This window comes from Schistocerca gregaria, chromosome X, assembly GCF_023897955.1.
Source record: "Schistocerca gregaria isolate iqSchGreg1 chromosome X, iqSchGreg1.2, whole genome shotgun sequence".
Classification (NCBI taxonomy): Eukaryota; Metazoa; Arthropoda; class Insecta; order Orthoptera; family Acrididae; genus Schistocerca; species Schistocerca gregaria.
In genome coordinates this window covers 771235661-771252770 of record NC_064931.1, presented here as the reverse complement: position 1 = coordinate 771252770, position 17110 = coordinate 771235661, and the positions used below count along the sequence as shown (strand labels likewise).

At 42.3% G+C, this 17110-nt stretch overlaps 1 protein-coding gene across 2 annotated transcripts in view; it reads right to left on the bottom strand.

The window, feature by feature from the left end:
* The window catches only part of LOC126297770 (ELL-associated factor 1-like), a 56357-nt gene that overhangs the window by 17009 nt on the left and 22238 nt on the right, over positions 1-17110 (bottom strand). For both annotated transcript variants that reach the window (XM_049988945.1, XM_049988946.1), the window contains exon 3: positions 12820-13162. In XM_049988945.1, the coding sequence (XP_049844902.1) occupies positions 12820-13162 (343 nt within the window). The remainder of the gene's footprint in view (positions 1-12819; positions 13163-17110) is intronic.

Here is a 17110-nt window from a genome sequence, read left to right as displayed (position 1 = left end):
CCTATCTTGCACACCAAGTGGAATAGTTCAGTCTCTTAAGGCTCTCAATAATTCTGAGGGAATGTCATCTACTACAGGTGTCTTGTTTTGATTTGCGTCCTTCAGTGTTCGGTGAAATTCTTGCGGTATCATATCTTCTGCCCCATCTTCATCTACTTCCTCTTCCCTTTTCCTAAAATTGTCTTCAAATCTGTTTCCCACATACACCCATTCTATATATTTATTCCATCTTTTCGCCTTCCCTTTCTTGCTTAGTTCTGATTTGCCATATGAGCTCTTGATATGCTTCTCTTTTCCCCCAAATGTGTGTATGTTTTTGATATATATTTGTCCAATAGGGAGCATCTATCTTTCCCATAGTCATGCATGCATTTACAGCCTTGTATTTCTCCTCTACCTGTGCCTACTTTTTTGCCTGCTTTATTCGGTGTATTTTTATATTTTCTCTTTTTGTCAGTCATCTCTTGTGTCATCTAAAGATTTCTACTGAGCATTGCTTTTTTGTCTCATCAATCCTTTGCTGTCTTCACCAATTTGTTTTCCAAAGTTACCCATTCATCTCCTATTGCATTCTTTTTCTCTATTTCAGTAAATCATCACATAATCATCCCCTCGAAAACTCTCCATAACCACTGGTTTTTTCAACTTATAATGGTCCCACCTCCGTAATTCCTCACATTTCTGCATTTTTTTTCAGTTTTTATCTACAGTCAACAACAATACATTACGGTCAGACTTCACTTCTGCTCTGGAAATATTTTGCAGTTTAAAATGTGGTTTTGAAATCTCTGTTGTATCGTTATACACGAGGTTAGGAGAAATGGTCAATATTCATTGATATGACAGGAAAAGAGAAAAAAATTGAAGAAAAAAATTAATATGGACATATGCTCTATTCCAAATGGTTTCAAGGTAGATACATTGTTACTTATTTTCTGTATTATTCAAAAATGGAATTTTACACACATATTTGATACAGAAATCCTAAATTAGTCTCGTGACATATCTGTTTTATCAATATACACTGAAGTGCTAAAGAAACTGGTATAGGTATGTGTATTCAAATACAGAGATATGTAAACAGGCAGAACGTGGCACTGCGGTCAGCGATGCCTGTAGAAGACAACAAGTGTGTAACGCAGTTGTTAGTTCAGAAATTGCTGCTAAAATGGCAGATTGTCAAGATTTAAGTGAGTCTGAACATGGTTTTATAGCCAGCGCATGAACAATGGGACACAGCATCTCCAAGGTAGCAATGAATTGGGGATTTTCCTATACCCTGAACATCAAGAATCCAGTAAAACATCAAATCTTTGACATCGCTGTGGCTGTAAAAAAATCCTGCAAGAACAGGACCAACGACGACTGAAGAGAATCGTTCAGTGTGACAGAAATCCAACTCTTCCATGAATTGCTGCAGATTTCAATGCTGGGCCTTCAGCAAGTGTCAGTGTGCAAACCATTCAAAGAAACATCACTGATATGGGCTTTCGAAGCCAAAGGCCCAGACGTGTACCCTGGTGACTGCATGACACAAAGCCTGTGCCCGTCAACACTGACATTGGACTGTTGACGACTGGAAACATGTTGTCTGGTGACAAGTCTTGTTTCAAATTGTATTGAGTGGATGGATGTGTACGGATATGGAGACACGGTCATGAATCTATGGACTCTGCATGTCAGCAGGGGACTGTTCAAGCTGGTCGAGATTCTGTAACGGTGTGGGGCATGTGCATTTGGAGTGATGTGGGACACCTGATACATCTAGAAATGACTTTGACAGGTGACATGTAAGTAAGCATCCTGTCTTATCACCTGCATCCATCCATGTCCATTGTGCATTCTGACAGATTTGGGCAATTCCAGCAGGACAATGTGACACCTCACACATTCATAATTGCTGCAGAGAGGCTCCAGGAACAATCTTCTGAGTTTCAACACTTCCAATGGCCAGAAAGCTTCCCAGACATGAACATTATTGAGCATATCTTTGATGCCTTGCAACATGCTACTCAGAAGAGATCTCCACCCCCTTATACTCTTACAGATTTATGGACAGCCCTGCAGGATTCATGGTGTCAGTTCCCTCCAGCACTACTTCAGACATTAGTAGAGTCCATGCCACATTGTGTTATGGCACTTCTGCATGCTCGCGAGGCCCCTACATGATATTAGGCAGGTGTACCAGTTTCTTTGGCTCTTCAGTGTATATTACCAGGGACAGCAAAACATGAAGAATAACCAGCACTCCAACAGCAGCATCCTGGCCGATGCTGACAACTAACACCATGCAGTAACTGGTTAGTCTTCGTGTTTTACTGTCTCTACTAATACGCATTGATAAACAAATATCATGTTGGATTAATTAGGGACCACTCTACTGATCAGGCATGCAAAGTACCACTTTAAAAACCTTTTTTCTGCATTGAATAAAACAGAAAATAAATAACAATGTACATTAAATATGTCCTCTCTTGAAAACTATTTGGAACAGGGCATATGTCCATATGAAGTTTTTGTATCAAATGATCATTCCTGTCATAGCCCTGAATACTGACTATTCCTCCTGGGACTTCCTGTATAACGATACAACACAGATTTGAAATCAACATTTTAAAGTACTGTTTCCTTGCTCTTTGTCTACCTGCGAGATAGTTCTTCCTTACAGAGCCCTAGTCCGATCACTTCAGTTAATTGTGATGAAGATTTACAAAACTTTGAACTGAACTTTCATACTACTACCCATGTAGATGGTGCTTTCAAGATATCTTTCCACATACTTGGTATGATAATGTACAATTCTCATTTCAATATGTCTGCTGTCATCTAGGATGTGACCACCCAAGTAATCCTACTGGTGCAAAACATACAGCTGGCACAAGAACTGATGTTGGAAAAGATGGCTCCTATCAACAACAACATCGCCCAAGGTTTCCAACAAACTGTCCCAAATCAATTCTGTGATAAAAGGCTTCAGAGCATCGCCATTACTCTTTCCAATATTTGACAAGAAGAACTATATTGCCTGTTTGGAAAAGCATTTCATTGCACATGGAATCTCAGGTAATATCCACCAACACACCTTCCTACAACTTACGCAGGTGCTGATGTCTATTGCTTCCTCAAACAGTTGAATCCAGAAGTAGAACCATTTTACTTGTCCTATGATTAGCTTAGGACTAAATTGATGGAATATTTTGATTCTCAAATCCATGTGTTCAGTGCCTAGCACAAACTTTTTAGTTGTCATAAAAGAACAGATGACTTACCAGGAATGGATTGTACAGTCTCGGGGACTTTCCTAGTAATCTCGTTTTTAGTGCACTAATTCCAAGTTTAAACATCTTACAGCGACTCATTGATGAGTAACACGATCTTAGTGCATTCTCCTGCGGAAGGGCTCAGAAATGATCTTCTGAAGTTTAGGGACCTCTCATTGTCAATGTGTCTTCCACTCATCCAGGCATTTGAACCAGCAGTATAGTCCTTGGTGGCCCTACAGGACCTTTCCCAGGTGTTCTCTGCCTGCCCGTACAGTAAAGCCCAGGGCCAAACTCTCTGTGCTGGTTTCATTGTTCCACCAGATAACGCTCTATCTTCACGCAAAGTTTTGAGGGCCTACATATCCAGAAACTGTAATCATGTAGCAACTGTTTTGTCACTCATCAAGGGCAACACTGCTATTTTCATTGAGAAAAATGTAAATTCTGAGGTAAATCAGGACACAAGACTGAAGTCTGTCAATCCACACCCAAGATGATATGGATAGTGTCCACCTTGGAATCACAGACTCCGATTCAGAAGTCGATGAACTTCCACCAGGGCCAGATGTCCTCCAGGTGCAAGCTATGTTACTTATTTCACACATATTGTTAATATTAGAAGTACCACTTAACAACATTCCTGTCATATTCCTAGTTGACACTGGCTCCAACACCACATTCATTAATTTGGCAGCTTACAAACAGCTTGGCTCACTGCCACTTCCATCTTCTGCAAAACAGCTACATAGATATAGTAATGACAACACTGAGGTGATGGAACAATTCTGTTCTACAGTTAAATATAACAAGTCCTCCATGTTGGCTTGCATATTGGTCACTGGTACACATTGGATTAGGATAAGACCTTTCCAATGCACTTGGCTTGAATGTGCACAATCATACTCATCAGATACAGCCCTTCTTGCGCCATACCCACCTCCAAGAACTTTTGACAAAGTACCCTTCAATATTTTCCCAGCAGACTAGATGTGTCACTAACTATGAAGCACATCTTATTTTGAAACTTTTTTTTAAGCACACCAAAGTGCCTTTCACTCAGCAGGACAAATTCCATGTGGCACTCTAAGTTGCAATATGAAGAGCTTCTGACACCTGTCTCAACCAGTTCATGGGCTACACCAGTTGTTTTAGTAGAAAAGCCAGACAAGTGTTTGAGGATTTGTGGGGATTCCAAGTCAACGGGGAATGTACCAGAAGTCACAGACACTTATTCTGGTGGTGCACCCTTGTACACTGCCACTACAACCTAAGAACTCATATTCAGTACCACTGGTGAGAGGGCAAAACCAGGGCTCCTGCTTTCCTCATTACCAGCACCACCACTGGGTGAGTGGTCTCACCTGCATGCTACCAGAGCAGCCTCACACTTTGTTGCTCCAGCCATGCTCGGTGAAGATTCCGCATATGGACTAGGACAATTCTGTGATTTTGTACGAGTAACATTGCACATTATCGAATTTGACCTGGATCACATTCTTCTGTTAATGTTCTAATGTGCTTGGGCAATTTTGGTGCTCTGCTCATCACTTTTGTATTTCTTATATGTAGTTGTTGTAAATAAAGAATTGTAGCTACTATAGTTTTTGATAAGGAATTTGTTTTTGTTCCACACGTGTTCTGCAGTATGATGGATTCAGCATTGGTTCAGTTGTTACAAGATGAGTAGCAGCAGTGGATTTAACAACAATAGCAACCTGAGAAACAACAACAGCAATTGTACTTGGTTTGTCAGTTGGTTACAAATTTTAAAGGTGCCTTGGACTGCCCTCTGCATGGCCGACTGCTCCCCCAGCTTTTCCACCCTTCCAGGAAATGAAGGAAGACTGAGACTCATATGTGCAACATTTGCAGCAACATTGTACAGTGTATCAAGTAGTGGACACATCTTTGCAAAAATCTTTTTAATTGTCTTGAACTGAACCTGAAACATTTTATCTAATTTGAAGACTTGCTCTGTTAAAGCACCTAGCAACATTGTTGTTTCCTGAAACGTGTGAGTTGCTATGTACCTATTATCTTAATCAAAACAAAGTTGTTGCTTTCTGTATGTACTCTCCTGGAAATGGAAAAAAGAACACATTGACACCAGTGTGTCAGACCCACCATACTTGCTCCGGACACTGCGAGAGGGCTGTACAAGCAATGATCACACGCACGGCACAGCGGACACACCAGGAACGGCGGTGTTGGCCGTCGAATGGCGCTAGCTGCGCAGCATTTGTGCACCGCCGCCGTCAGTGTCAGCCAGTTGGCCGTGGCATACGGAGCTCCATCGCAGTCTTTAACACTGGTAGCATGCCGCGATAGCCTGGACGTGAACCGTATGTGCAGTTGACTGACTTTGAGCGAGGGCGTATAGTGGGCATGCGGGAGGCTGGGTGGACGTACCGCCAAATTGCTCAACACGTGGGGCATGAGGTCTCCACAGTACATCGATGTTGTCGCCAGTGGTCGGCGGAAGGTGCACGTGCCCGTCGACCTGGGACCGGACCGCAGCGACGCACGGATGCACGCCAAGACCGTAGGATCCTACGCAGTGCCGCAGGGGACCGCACCGCCACTTCCCAGCAAATTAGGGACACTGTTGCTCCTGGGGTATCGGCGAGGACCATTCGCAACAGTCTCCATGAAGCTGGGCTACGGTCCCGCACACCGTTAGGCCGTCTTCCGCTCACGCCCCAACATCGTGCAGCCCGCCTCCAGTGGTGTCGCGACAGGCGTGAATGGAGGGACGAATGGAGACGTGTCGTCTTCAGCAATGAGAGTCGCTTCTGCCTTGGTGCCAATGATGGTCGTATGCGTGTTTGGCGCCGTGCAGGTGAGCGCCACAATCAGGACTGCATACGACCGAGGCACACAGGGCCGACACCCGGCATCATGGTGTGGGGAGTGATCTCCTACACTGGCCGTACACCTCTGGTGATTGTCGAGGGGACACTGAATAGTGCACGGTACATCCAAACCGTCATCGAACCCATCGTTCTACCATTCCTAGACCGGCAAGGGAACTTGCTGTTCCAACAGGACAATGCACGTCCGCATGTATCCCGTGCCACCCAACGTGCTCTAGAAGGTGTAAGTCAACTACCCTGGCCAGCAAGATCTCCGGATCTGTCCCCCATTGAGCATGTTTGGGACTGGATGAAGCGTCGTCTCACGCGGTCTGCACGTCCAGCACGAACGCTGGTCCAACTGAGGCGCCAGGTGGAAATGGCATGGCAAGCCGTTCCACAGGACTACATCCAGCATCTCTACGATCGTCTCCATGCGAGAATAGCAGCCTGCATTGCTGCGAAAGGTGGATATACACTGTACTAGTGCCGACATTGTGCATGCTCTGTTGCCTGTGTCTATGTGCCTGTGGTTCTGTCAGTGTGATCATGTAATGTATCTGACCCCAGGAATGTGTCAATAAAGTTTCCCCTTCCTGGGACAATGAATTCACGGTGTTCTTATTTCAATTTCCAGGAGTGTAGTTTCACCAGTGGCGAAAGAAACCAGGCCAGTCCTATCAAGCACGAGTAGCTGACCTCCGTGGTTTAAGTAGGAAGCACAAATTTATCTGTGCTCCCCATAAACAGTCCTACACTAAGTCTCAAAGACACAACGGCAGTGTCTGTTTTGCCCTGGACTGAGAGGTGTGTCAGAGTAATTGCGTTAAGAAAACCTTACAATCAAGTAAGTACTGGCTATTGCTCAGGCATTTGAAGTGCCATAGTCTGTGACAGAAAAGTCTAATGATGTAACGGACATAGCGTATGTGTGTTCAGTTCGATAGCAATGGCATAATTCACCGACACCTTCATCATGGTCATCTTGTTAGCACCTTTCGCAATCAGACATTGGCCCATTCCATTGATGGTTCCCCTCATTTCCTAATTATTTTCTTATGCAGATCTGTAGTCGCTGCTTGCACCAGCAGACATTGTGTGAGGTGTGCCATAAATACAACCATGTGGCATCTGTCTGTTGTAGTGTCCTGTGCAGTTAGTCCTTGGACAAGGATGTGGTGTTTACAGATGTGCACAGTGTTACTCCACAGCATGGCTCAGAGCTCCATGTTTCCAACAAGAGCTACATCATGCTGCACATTCCACAACAGCCATTCCATTACCAGGCTGACACTGGGGCCTCTGTGTCTCTTGTGAATTTTGAAACCTACTATCACTTCAGTCACCCCTGCTCTTTCCTCAGCACATCATCATTTGGTCAGTTATGGTGATCAGATAATTCCTGTTCAAGGCCAGTTCATGAATGATGATCAGCATGCCAAGAGGGTGATCACATTTTTTGTCATCAACAGTGCGAAGTCATAAAATATTTTTGGTCTCCACGCATTTATGGTTTTTGGACTTCAAATTCAGGACGCAGAGTAACTCGCTTTTACCATAACAGGTGTTGGACAACATGTTCTGTGACTTCAGGTCTTCACTGGCTTGGGTGCTATAAAGGACTATGAAGCTCACATTGCCCTTAAACCTAAGGCCATTCCTAAGTTTTGTAATCTTGGCTTATCCCTTCTTGTCTGTGACCCACTATCGAGAACAAATTGGACAGGTTGCAGAGCCTGAATCCATTCATTCTACCTAATGGATTATATTACCCATAATCCTGCAGAGGCACTTTCTTTGTGCTGGGATCTTAAGTCCACCATTAATGTCCAGTCAATAGCAAACTGCTACTCTATTTCCCGTCGATAAGAAATACTCACATAATTGGCAGGTGCTGAGCGTTTTTCACAAATTGGGTTGGCAGATGTGTACCTGCAGCTTCATCTCGATTTCGCCTCTCAACATATCGTGGTCATTAACTCTCCCTTTGGGTTGTGCATAACTTATAACGGTTTACGCAGGATGTTCTGTGCTGTGCAAACTATCTTGATAACGTTATCATCAAGGGCTCATCATGGTAGGAACAACTCGCTAACGTTCATATCCTGCTCACTAAACTGCAAGAATCAGGCCTTAAATGAAATTTGCTGATGCTGATGTTTTGGAGATGGAAATAGAATATCTGAGACACCTTCCTTTAAAGGTTATTGTCAACCCACTTCAACCACAAAATCTGAAGGCACTCCAATCATTTCTGGGTAAAGTCAATTATTATTCTTTTTTTTTCAATGCGGCCGATTTCATTCATCCATTAAACACCTTACATAAAAAAGGTGTTGGTTTGATTTGGTCACTGAACTGCAAAAGAGTCTCCACCCGCATAAATTTCCTGCTCAAGTTATTAGTATGCCCCAGTATTTTTAAGCCACGTAAACAACTTGCCCTTGTCATGGATGCCTCCCAATGTGGGATTGGAGCAGTTTTGTCTCATAGAAATGCTACTTTGAACAGCCTGTTGCATACATCTCTGAAACAACAGCCATTCAACACAGTTATTCTCAGATATAAAAGGAAGCTCTGGTCACTGTGTATGCAGTCCAGGTGTTTCATGTTTTCCTCTAAGGCAACATGTTCCACCTTATCACCATCCATAAGCTGCATGTGGCACTCTTTGGGCCACATTCACAGTTTCCCTGATGGAATCACACAGCAACACCAATGTCGGATTTTATTTTTGTATGTGTATCACTAAGAGATTCATTACAAATCAACCACAAAGCACGCTAAAGCCGACGCATTTCATAGGACCTGCCCCTGCCTTCAACAAAGCCAAAGCTGTTTCCAGATTGATGATCACCTCCAACACATGGTGGAGAGACTCCCGAGTAATGGCCCATTGCGTAGCGCAAGCCACCCATCAAGACCGTGCTCCATCAAGTGATTCATTTTGTGCACAGTGGTTGACCCGAGCGATGGCCACAAAGGATCTGATCAGTTCCACAGCTATTTCTTCATCTGTTATTGGCTGGCAGTAGTTGACAGCACACTCCTCCTTAGCACCAACTTCGACGATCCCTATGTTGTTAGCTCTCCAGTTCTGAGGGGCTTGCATCCTTGGTCTCCTACAACATGGTCACTGTGGCACGTCCCACATGAATGCCCCTGTTCGGAATTTTGTCTGCTGACCTGGCACTGACTCGGCAATTCAGAAGGTCGATCGTGAGTGAAAACAGTGTCCCGAGCAGCAGGTGGCACCACTACAAACATCCACTCCAAGGCCCATGGTGCATCGGCTGTGGGACTGCATACACTTTGAATCTGCGGGCCCCTTCTATAATTTCATATGGTTGTTGGTGGTTGACTTGTTGCCCAACTATCCACTTGTCATGCACATGCACTCCACCGTGGTGGAAGATACTGTAAGTCCTCTCACCAAGGTTTTTGCGAACAAAGGGTTGCCACAGATGATCATCTTTGGTCTACGGGTCACTTTGACATTGTTTCACAATGTCTGCACCTAAGTATTGTTACCTACCTAATGTCCATTTCATTTCACCTGCAGTCAAATGGTGAGACAAAGTGCACGGTGTGCACCTTTAAGACACAGTTGAAAAGGTGCATGATGGACTCATCCACTGAGCACCTAGCACCTACAGGACCACCCTACTGAATGGCAGAAGCCCAGCAGAGATCCTTCGTGGCCTACAGTCCCAGATGCTACTGCGCCTGCTCTGCCATGCACCACAGCCCAACGTGCTTTGCACTCTGTGTAGTACACCCTGGGTGACCCAGTATGTGTGTGTACTTTCAGTCAGCAGCCTGGATGGGCACCAGTGATGGTAAAGGCAACGCATGATCGGCGAATGTTCACTGTGGACATTGGCAGGATGTCACTCTCACACCATCAGAAGCAGCTGTGTCCTTGGTGGGGTACAGACTCACCTCAGCTTCAGCCACAGCAGATGGCGGCAGGGAGCCCTGCTGTGAGTGCTGTCCCATTCCAGGGCCTGAACACTGTGGGGACGCCTCCACTGGATGAGAGAGTTGACACCAGTGACATCGAGATGCAGCTGCCAACCGTGACGGGCCCCCAAGCAATGTCTAACACTGACTGCCTGGATGCCACTTGTCTGCTGGAGCACAACGTGGACCCTCTCCAGTCATCGTCACCACCACCACCACCACAATGGTGCTGTTCCCACATCACAGCCATGTTCGAGGTCATTCCAACACCTGGCTCATCGTCGCCTGTATGTCCCAACAGACCAAAGACAGCTGACACTCCATTCCAGGGATGATGCCAATGAATTGATGGAAGTAAACATCATGAACATGCAGCTGTTTTCACATGTCTGTGTAATTCCAATGCTTTGCTCACTGCAAATACATTTTTTGCATGTTGTTGTTGCTGTAAATAAAGAACTGCAGATACTACACTTCCTCCATTCCCAGGGACGGGGATGTCATGGCAAAACATCCAAGCATCACACTGTTTGCAAAGATTGACCTCTGGGAGGCTTGCTTACAGCTACCGTTGGATGAGGAATCCCAGTGCATCATGATGATTAACACCTCTTTTAGCTTGTTCCAATACAGCTGCCTACCTTTCTCCAAGACTGTGTGCTGGCCATTTTTCAATGGTACTTGGAGCAGCAAGCTCAGGGAGTCTCAGGTACGGCTAACTACCTCGGTAAGATTCTTGTAATGGGCAGAAAAGCCAAGGACCTCACTGCAAATCTGGAAGCTCTCATTCATACTTCAGAAACAGCTAACTTGATATGCAACAAGAATTAATACAAAGTGCAAAATTGCAATTGGACTACAGGATTGATGATGCACTTACACTGTTCCTGGTCTCACATCATTCTACTCCACTGAATGGGGTGAGCCCAGCATGACTGACTACAGTGGCCCCAGAGACAATTACTTCAGAGATTCCTTTCCTCAGAGGCCTCACTGGTAATACTATAGGATGATGTGCAGGCAATGAAATTTTCCAGAATAATATAATTGCTGGTTTCCAGTGCACGTGACCTGCCTCCTCATCAGAACTATGGTCAGGGTCCAGCTTCCGAACTAGTTGCAATGCTGCAAACACCTACATCAACTGCACCCGTGCAAGGGTCCAGGTGCCTTGACTGGTGACTTCTCCACTATCTCTATTCCAGATCCTCTACAACTGGGGTCCAAGCACAAGCTCCTCCAGTTGTCACGGCAACCACTCTCAGAACAGACACCCGACACCAGCTTCCACGATGGAACATTGTTTGCCACTGATGCTCTCATTCGCATGGCCATCCACAGCAAAGGCTCCGGGTCATTATTTCCTCTGGACAAAGATGACAGCAACTCCAGCCTCCACAATGTAGAGATGATCAACGATCTGTCCTCTGGAGGGGCAGGAGGGGGGAGGAGGAGGGAGGCACACAGCCCACCAGCAGGAGATGATAGTGCCATGGGTAGCTGAAACACGTGGCAGTAGAGGCCACAGATGATGACAACAACAATTGTATGCTATCAAGGGAAACTCTGGACACGACTGTTGTGACCACAGACATTCACCTTGCTGACACGTTGGCAGCCATATTGCCCCTACGAGGCAGAGCCAGTATAGGTCTATTTGCTTCTGTCCTACCACGTTTTTGCAAATTGACCAATATGTATTCTTCTGCCAGAACTGTATTTAAAACACTGTACGACCAGGGCCCAACAATCAAAGCCAACACACCAATCTGGAGACCCACTAACCCAGAGGCCACTGACTTACAGAGTCAAGCTCAAGCTGCCGGCCTTCCAACACGAAGCTACCACATGCCGCCTTTGGCCTCATGGAGCTCTGGCACCAGGACTTTCATATTCAACAGCTTGGCAGCATGTTAGTGCTACTAGACAGGCATCCAAGAGCAGTTGTCCTTTTCCAGACATAAGATTTATTCCTGTGTGACATTCAGGCAACATATCTAGATAGGAACAGCAAATATAAACTTCTCACAGACTACTTACAAGTAGACAATAGACCATTTATTGTGCCAACAGGATTTTTCTTGGTGACTGAGTCATTTGCAACTCATGGATCATTGTGAAGTGTTATTTTATGTCATTTAAAATAAATGTTTTCTTGTTCATTGTCTACCTGGAAGTGAGTTCCTGCTTACTGAATGCTAGTATGGACACTTCCGCAAGATCTACTGATAATGTGAAGCCTGTGAAATTATTGCATTACTGTTCTTAGGTGAGGGCTCCGAATATACTATGGAGTGCTAAAAGTTCCTTTATGTTGTCTAGTTTTCTCTACTTCATTCATTATTTTTAATGTATTTCATCCGCCAGTACAGTGTGATATAAACGTACAGAAAAGTATTTTTTCTGTAAGTAATATGCATTACTGGAAAACCTAGAACAGTTCCTGTCTCTATTGCTGTGTGTGATATATATATATATATATATATATATATATATATATATATATATATATATATATATATATATATATATAGAGAGAGAGAGAGAGAGAGAGAGAGAGAGAGAGAGAGCAAATGATGTATGTTAGCTTGGAACAAGGACACGAAGAGAGCCAATAAATTTTCTGTCTTTCTGTGCACGTGTCCATTGCTCAGTGCCTCTTCTATCCCCACATAAATATTATTTCCCTAAGAAATAATTTATAAACTGCCACTGTTGCCATGAGAGATATACTAACTTACCCCATAACTCAGTGATCGCTCAGTATCTGAAGTCGGAGAAGCTGCTGTTTTGATAGCAGTCAGTTCTCCGATAACTGGCAAACTGGCAGCAACAGGCATGTGTGGTGACTTTTTCTGGGGATATGATGGAGAGGCATGCAGAGGCGAATGTCGAGGTACAACTGTTGACAGAGATGATGCCATTTGCTGTGCTTGTGCCTCTCTATGATTTTTTGGACGTGATGATGCTGATGTTTTCTTTTGATTACCACTGCCACTTCTAGTTGGCTGTTTAGAAGCTGGTGGCTTAATATCTTCTTGATGCTGAGGAAATGGAACTTGTTTGTTATGTTTTGGTTCAGAGCTGAAATATGCAAAAACAACTATGTTAGAACTTACATTACATTTTCAATTGGAAAAGCAAAGTTTGGTCAATCCAAATGAAGTGGTCCAATAAAAATTAAGTTGGTTGTTTAACCATTTTTTAATATTTTATATGTGATTATCCTATAATTGAGAAGTTCAAAACAGTTTTTTAAAATTTTTTAATTTCTCTGTTATGTTCAAAAATTCAGTGTCACATGATGCTGGTGGTAGGTTTCCTTCTTCTTTAGAAATAATGTTGGTATCTGTATTACTAAAGCATGATTCCAAGTCTTTTCTAATTTTGTCTGAAATTTGCTGTACCTTATTTTCAACAGCTGCTTTTCTTTTTCTGCTACTTAATTTTACTATTTTTGAAGCAGGAGGTACGTCTAACTTAGAACAAGCAAAATCCAATATGCTAACAGCTTCCTCATTAAGAATATAAATGTCATTAACAAGGTTACTTGATTCTGGTTCTGGATTCACAACAAATATTTTTGAGTAACAATTTGGACACAGGAAATTTCCAGGAATCATATTATGTTTCACTTGGGAAGCTGTTTCACTCTCACATAACAAGAACAAATGTTCAAGTTTTATTTCCTTCAAACTTTTAGTAATAGGCTTTTTATTAACTTTCAGTGGATCACAGCACTCTCTTCCAAAAATGTGGTTGTACTTCAGAATATATTTCTTCTCATGATACACTCTTGATGTTACAGAAGAACTTACTCAAAATTTAAACAAAGTTTGTCTCACTTCATCAAAGTCATTGACATTTTTCAAGTTTTTTGAAACTGAACCATAAACTGTTTTGTGACACACTTCACTTGCTATCTGTCCAACAGAGCACTGTTCATCCCTGTTATTGCATTCCAGTTAACCTCTCAAAATTGATTACAAATTACACACAGAACAAAGCACATACATTCTACACTCTCAATGACGTATGGACATCCACTCTAACAGAGGTTTCAGAACAGACTGACTAAAACAATGCCACACCCAGCAATAACGAACTTCTTTATTGACAATAAACCTAAACATAAATGGGCATTTTTATTACCATAGAAGAAAAGCAAAAGCTCCTATTGTTTAATATTGCATTATTAAAAATAAATAAACTAAATGAATATTGGGTGATAGTGTTAACTAAATATATGTCACAATTAAATTTTATTACAATGAAACAATAAACAATTTAAATACGCAATGGCCATAAGATCAGTTGTAGAGTAATGTGAACTATTTACTCATTTTCAAAAATTCACATCTTTGTTTACAATCAGATATCAATGTCGTATTGTTTACAGTATGTTGCTATTATATAGGTGTACAAACTGTGCAAAAACCATATTTTTATATTCAGTCCCACCTGAGATAACTAACCCCAAACTTTACAAAATCAAACATTTTCAAATTCCAAAAATTCATAAAAAAATTAAGGAAAGATTTGTAAGTGTTGTTGCTCTATATGAAGCTAGTAGTGTAAGATATCTAACTATGGGGAAAAAATAGACTCTCATAAATCAGTCCTTGTTTGTTATTTTTGGAACTAAAAACTGGATTTTTTAAAATTTGGATACCAAACTTTGGAGGTCATTTTGACTGGGAATTTTTGAATTTAGGGTATTTTGTGTAATAGACAATGTTGTAGAGGACACTTTTCTAAAAACAATCATGTCAATTGCAATGTTGTAACTTAACCCAGTGCAGAGATATTCAAATTTTCGCTAATGTCTCCAGACTGAAAAATCGTTGGGCGCCTACAAATAAAAATGGTTGCCATCCAGTAAAGGTGTAAGATAATTATAAAAAAAAAAAAACTGTTTTGAACTAGTCAAATATAGGGCAATCACTTACAAAAAAAAATATTTGAAAATGGCCAAGAAACCATCACTGAACCACTTCATATGCATTGACCCAGTTGCTAATGCTGCTCCATTGACGTGCAATGGTGAAGGCCTCAATACCTTGCAATACTAGCTAGCAAAGGCAACAAAAGTTAAAATATTCTGTTAATGAAATGTTTAACTTGGGAACATATAATTATTACATTTATCTTACTGCTGCACTAGCTGCTGTACAACAGTGAAATAATGTCTGTAGTCACACACAATGTGAACATACATACTTGGCCACTACTGATCTAATTCATACTGGGAATACATCTTTATGCATGTCATGAACTGCCTACTGCTTTTAGCAAGCTTCCTTTAATACCTGAACTATTTCTATTGTGCAAGTTCTAGTAAAATACATCATGAAATGTCTCATGTTCTCTTACAATATCATAAATTCTGTAAGACCTGAAATAGTGTTTAAGGCCCACAGAGCAGACTATGTATTTTGAAATTTGTATCCTTAAATAGTGAGAATTCAACTTAAACATTATACATAAATAACGAAGATAAAAGTTAATAGAAATTCATGCATCTATAAAAAGATCGATGTGCAAAGCTTACAGCAACTACCACTGTCATACCTTAGCAACAGACCTTGCTGAGAACAGTCTGGTGAGGCAGTAGAAGATAGCAAAGGTAAAACTGAAGTTTTCAATTTAGCGTTTAAGAAATTGTTCACACAGGAGACCTATACAAACATATCGTCATTTGACCATCACACAGACTCCTTATGGAGGACATAGTGGGAAGTATCACTGGTGTAGATAAACAACTGAAAGAGTTGAAATCAAATAAGTAGCCAGTTTCTCATGGGATTCCATTTTGGTTTAACAAAGAGCACTCTATAGCATTGGTCCCTTACTTTGCTCGCATTTATCACCAATCTCTCATCCAGCACAAAGCCCCAAGTGAATGGAAGAAAGAGCATGTGACTCCTGCATATAAAAAGGACAAAAACCGGACCCTCAAAATTATAGGCCAATATCCTTAACATTGGTTTGCTGCAAAATCTTTGAAATCTTTGAACATATTCTCAGTTAAAATATAATAAATTTCCTTGAGAGGGAAATGCTTCTGTCCATAAATCAACATAGTTTTAGAAAGCATTTCTCATGCAAAACTCAGCCCGCCCTATCCTATGAACCATGGATGAAGAGCAACAAATGGATTCCATATTCCTAGAGTTCAGTAAAGCACTTGGCAAGATGCCACAGTGGCAACTGGTAATGAAGGTACAAGCATACGCAATAGGTTCCTTGGTGCGTGAGTGGCTTGAAGACTTCTTATGTAACAGAATCTGGTATGCTGTCCTTGACAATGAGTGTTCATCAAACACAAGGGTATCATCAGGAGTGCCCAGGGAAGTGTGGTAAGACCACTGCTATTTTCCATATACATAAATGATCTGGCGAACAGGGTAAGCAGCAGACTGCAGCTATTTGCTGATGATGCTGTGGTGTATGGGAAGGTGTTGTCATCAAGTGATTGTATGATGATACAAGATGACGTACGCAAATTTTCTAGTTGGTGTGATGAATGGCAGCTAGCTCTAAATGCAGAAAAATGTAAGTTAATGCAGGTGAGTGGGAAAAACAAACCCATAGTGTTCAAATGCAGCATTTGTAGTGTCCTGCTTGTCACAGTCATGTCTATTAAATATACAGGCGTAACACTCCAAAGCAATATGAAATAGAATGAGCACGTAAGGACAGTAGTAGGGATGGCAAATGGTCGACTTCGGTGTATTGGAAGAATTTTAGGAAAGTGTGGTTCATCTGTAAAGGAGACCAACTGCCGAGTACTGTTCGAGTATTTGGGATCCGCACCAGGTCAGATTAAAGGAAAATAGAAGCAGTTCAGAGGTGGGCTGCTAGATATGCTCCTGGCAGGTTCAAACAACACACAGATACTATGGAGATGCTTTGGGAACTCAAATGGGAATCACTGAGGGGAAGGCAACGTTCTTTTCAAGGAGCACTATTGAGAAAATTTAGAGAACTGGCATTTCAGGCTGACTGCAGAGCGATTCTACTGCCACGTAT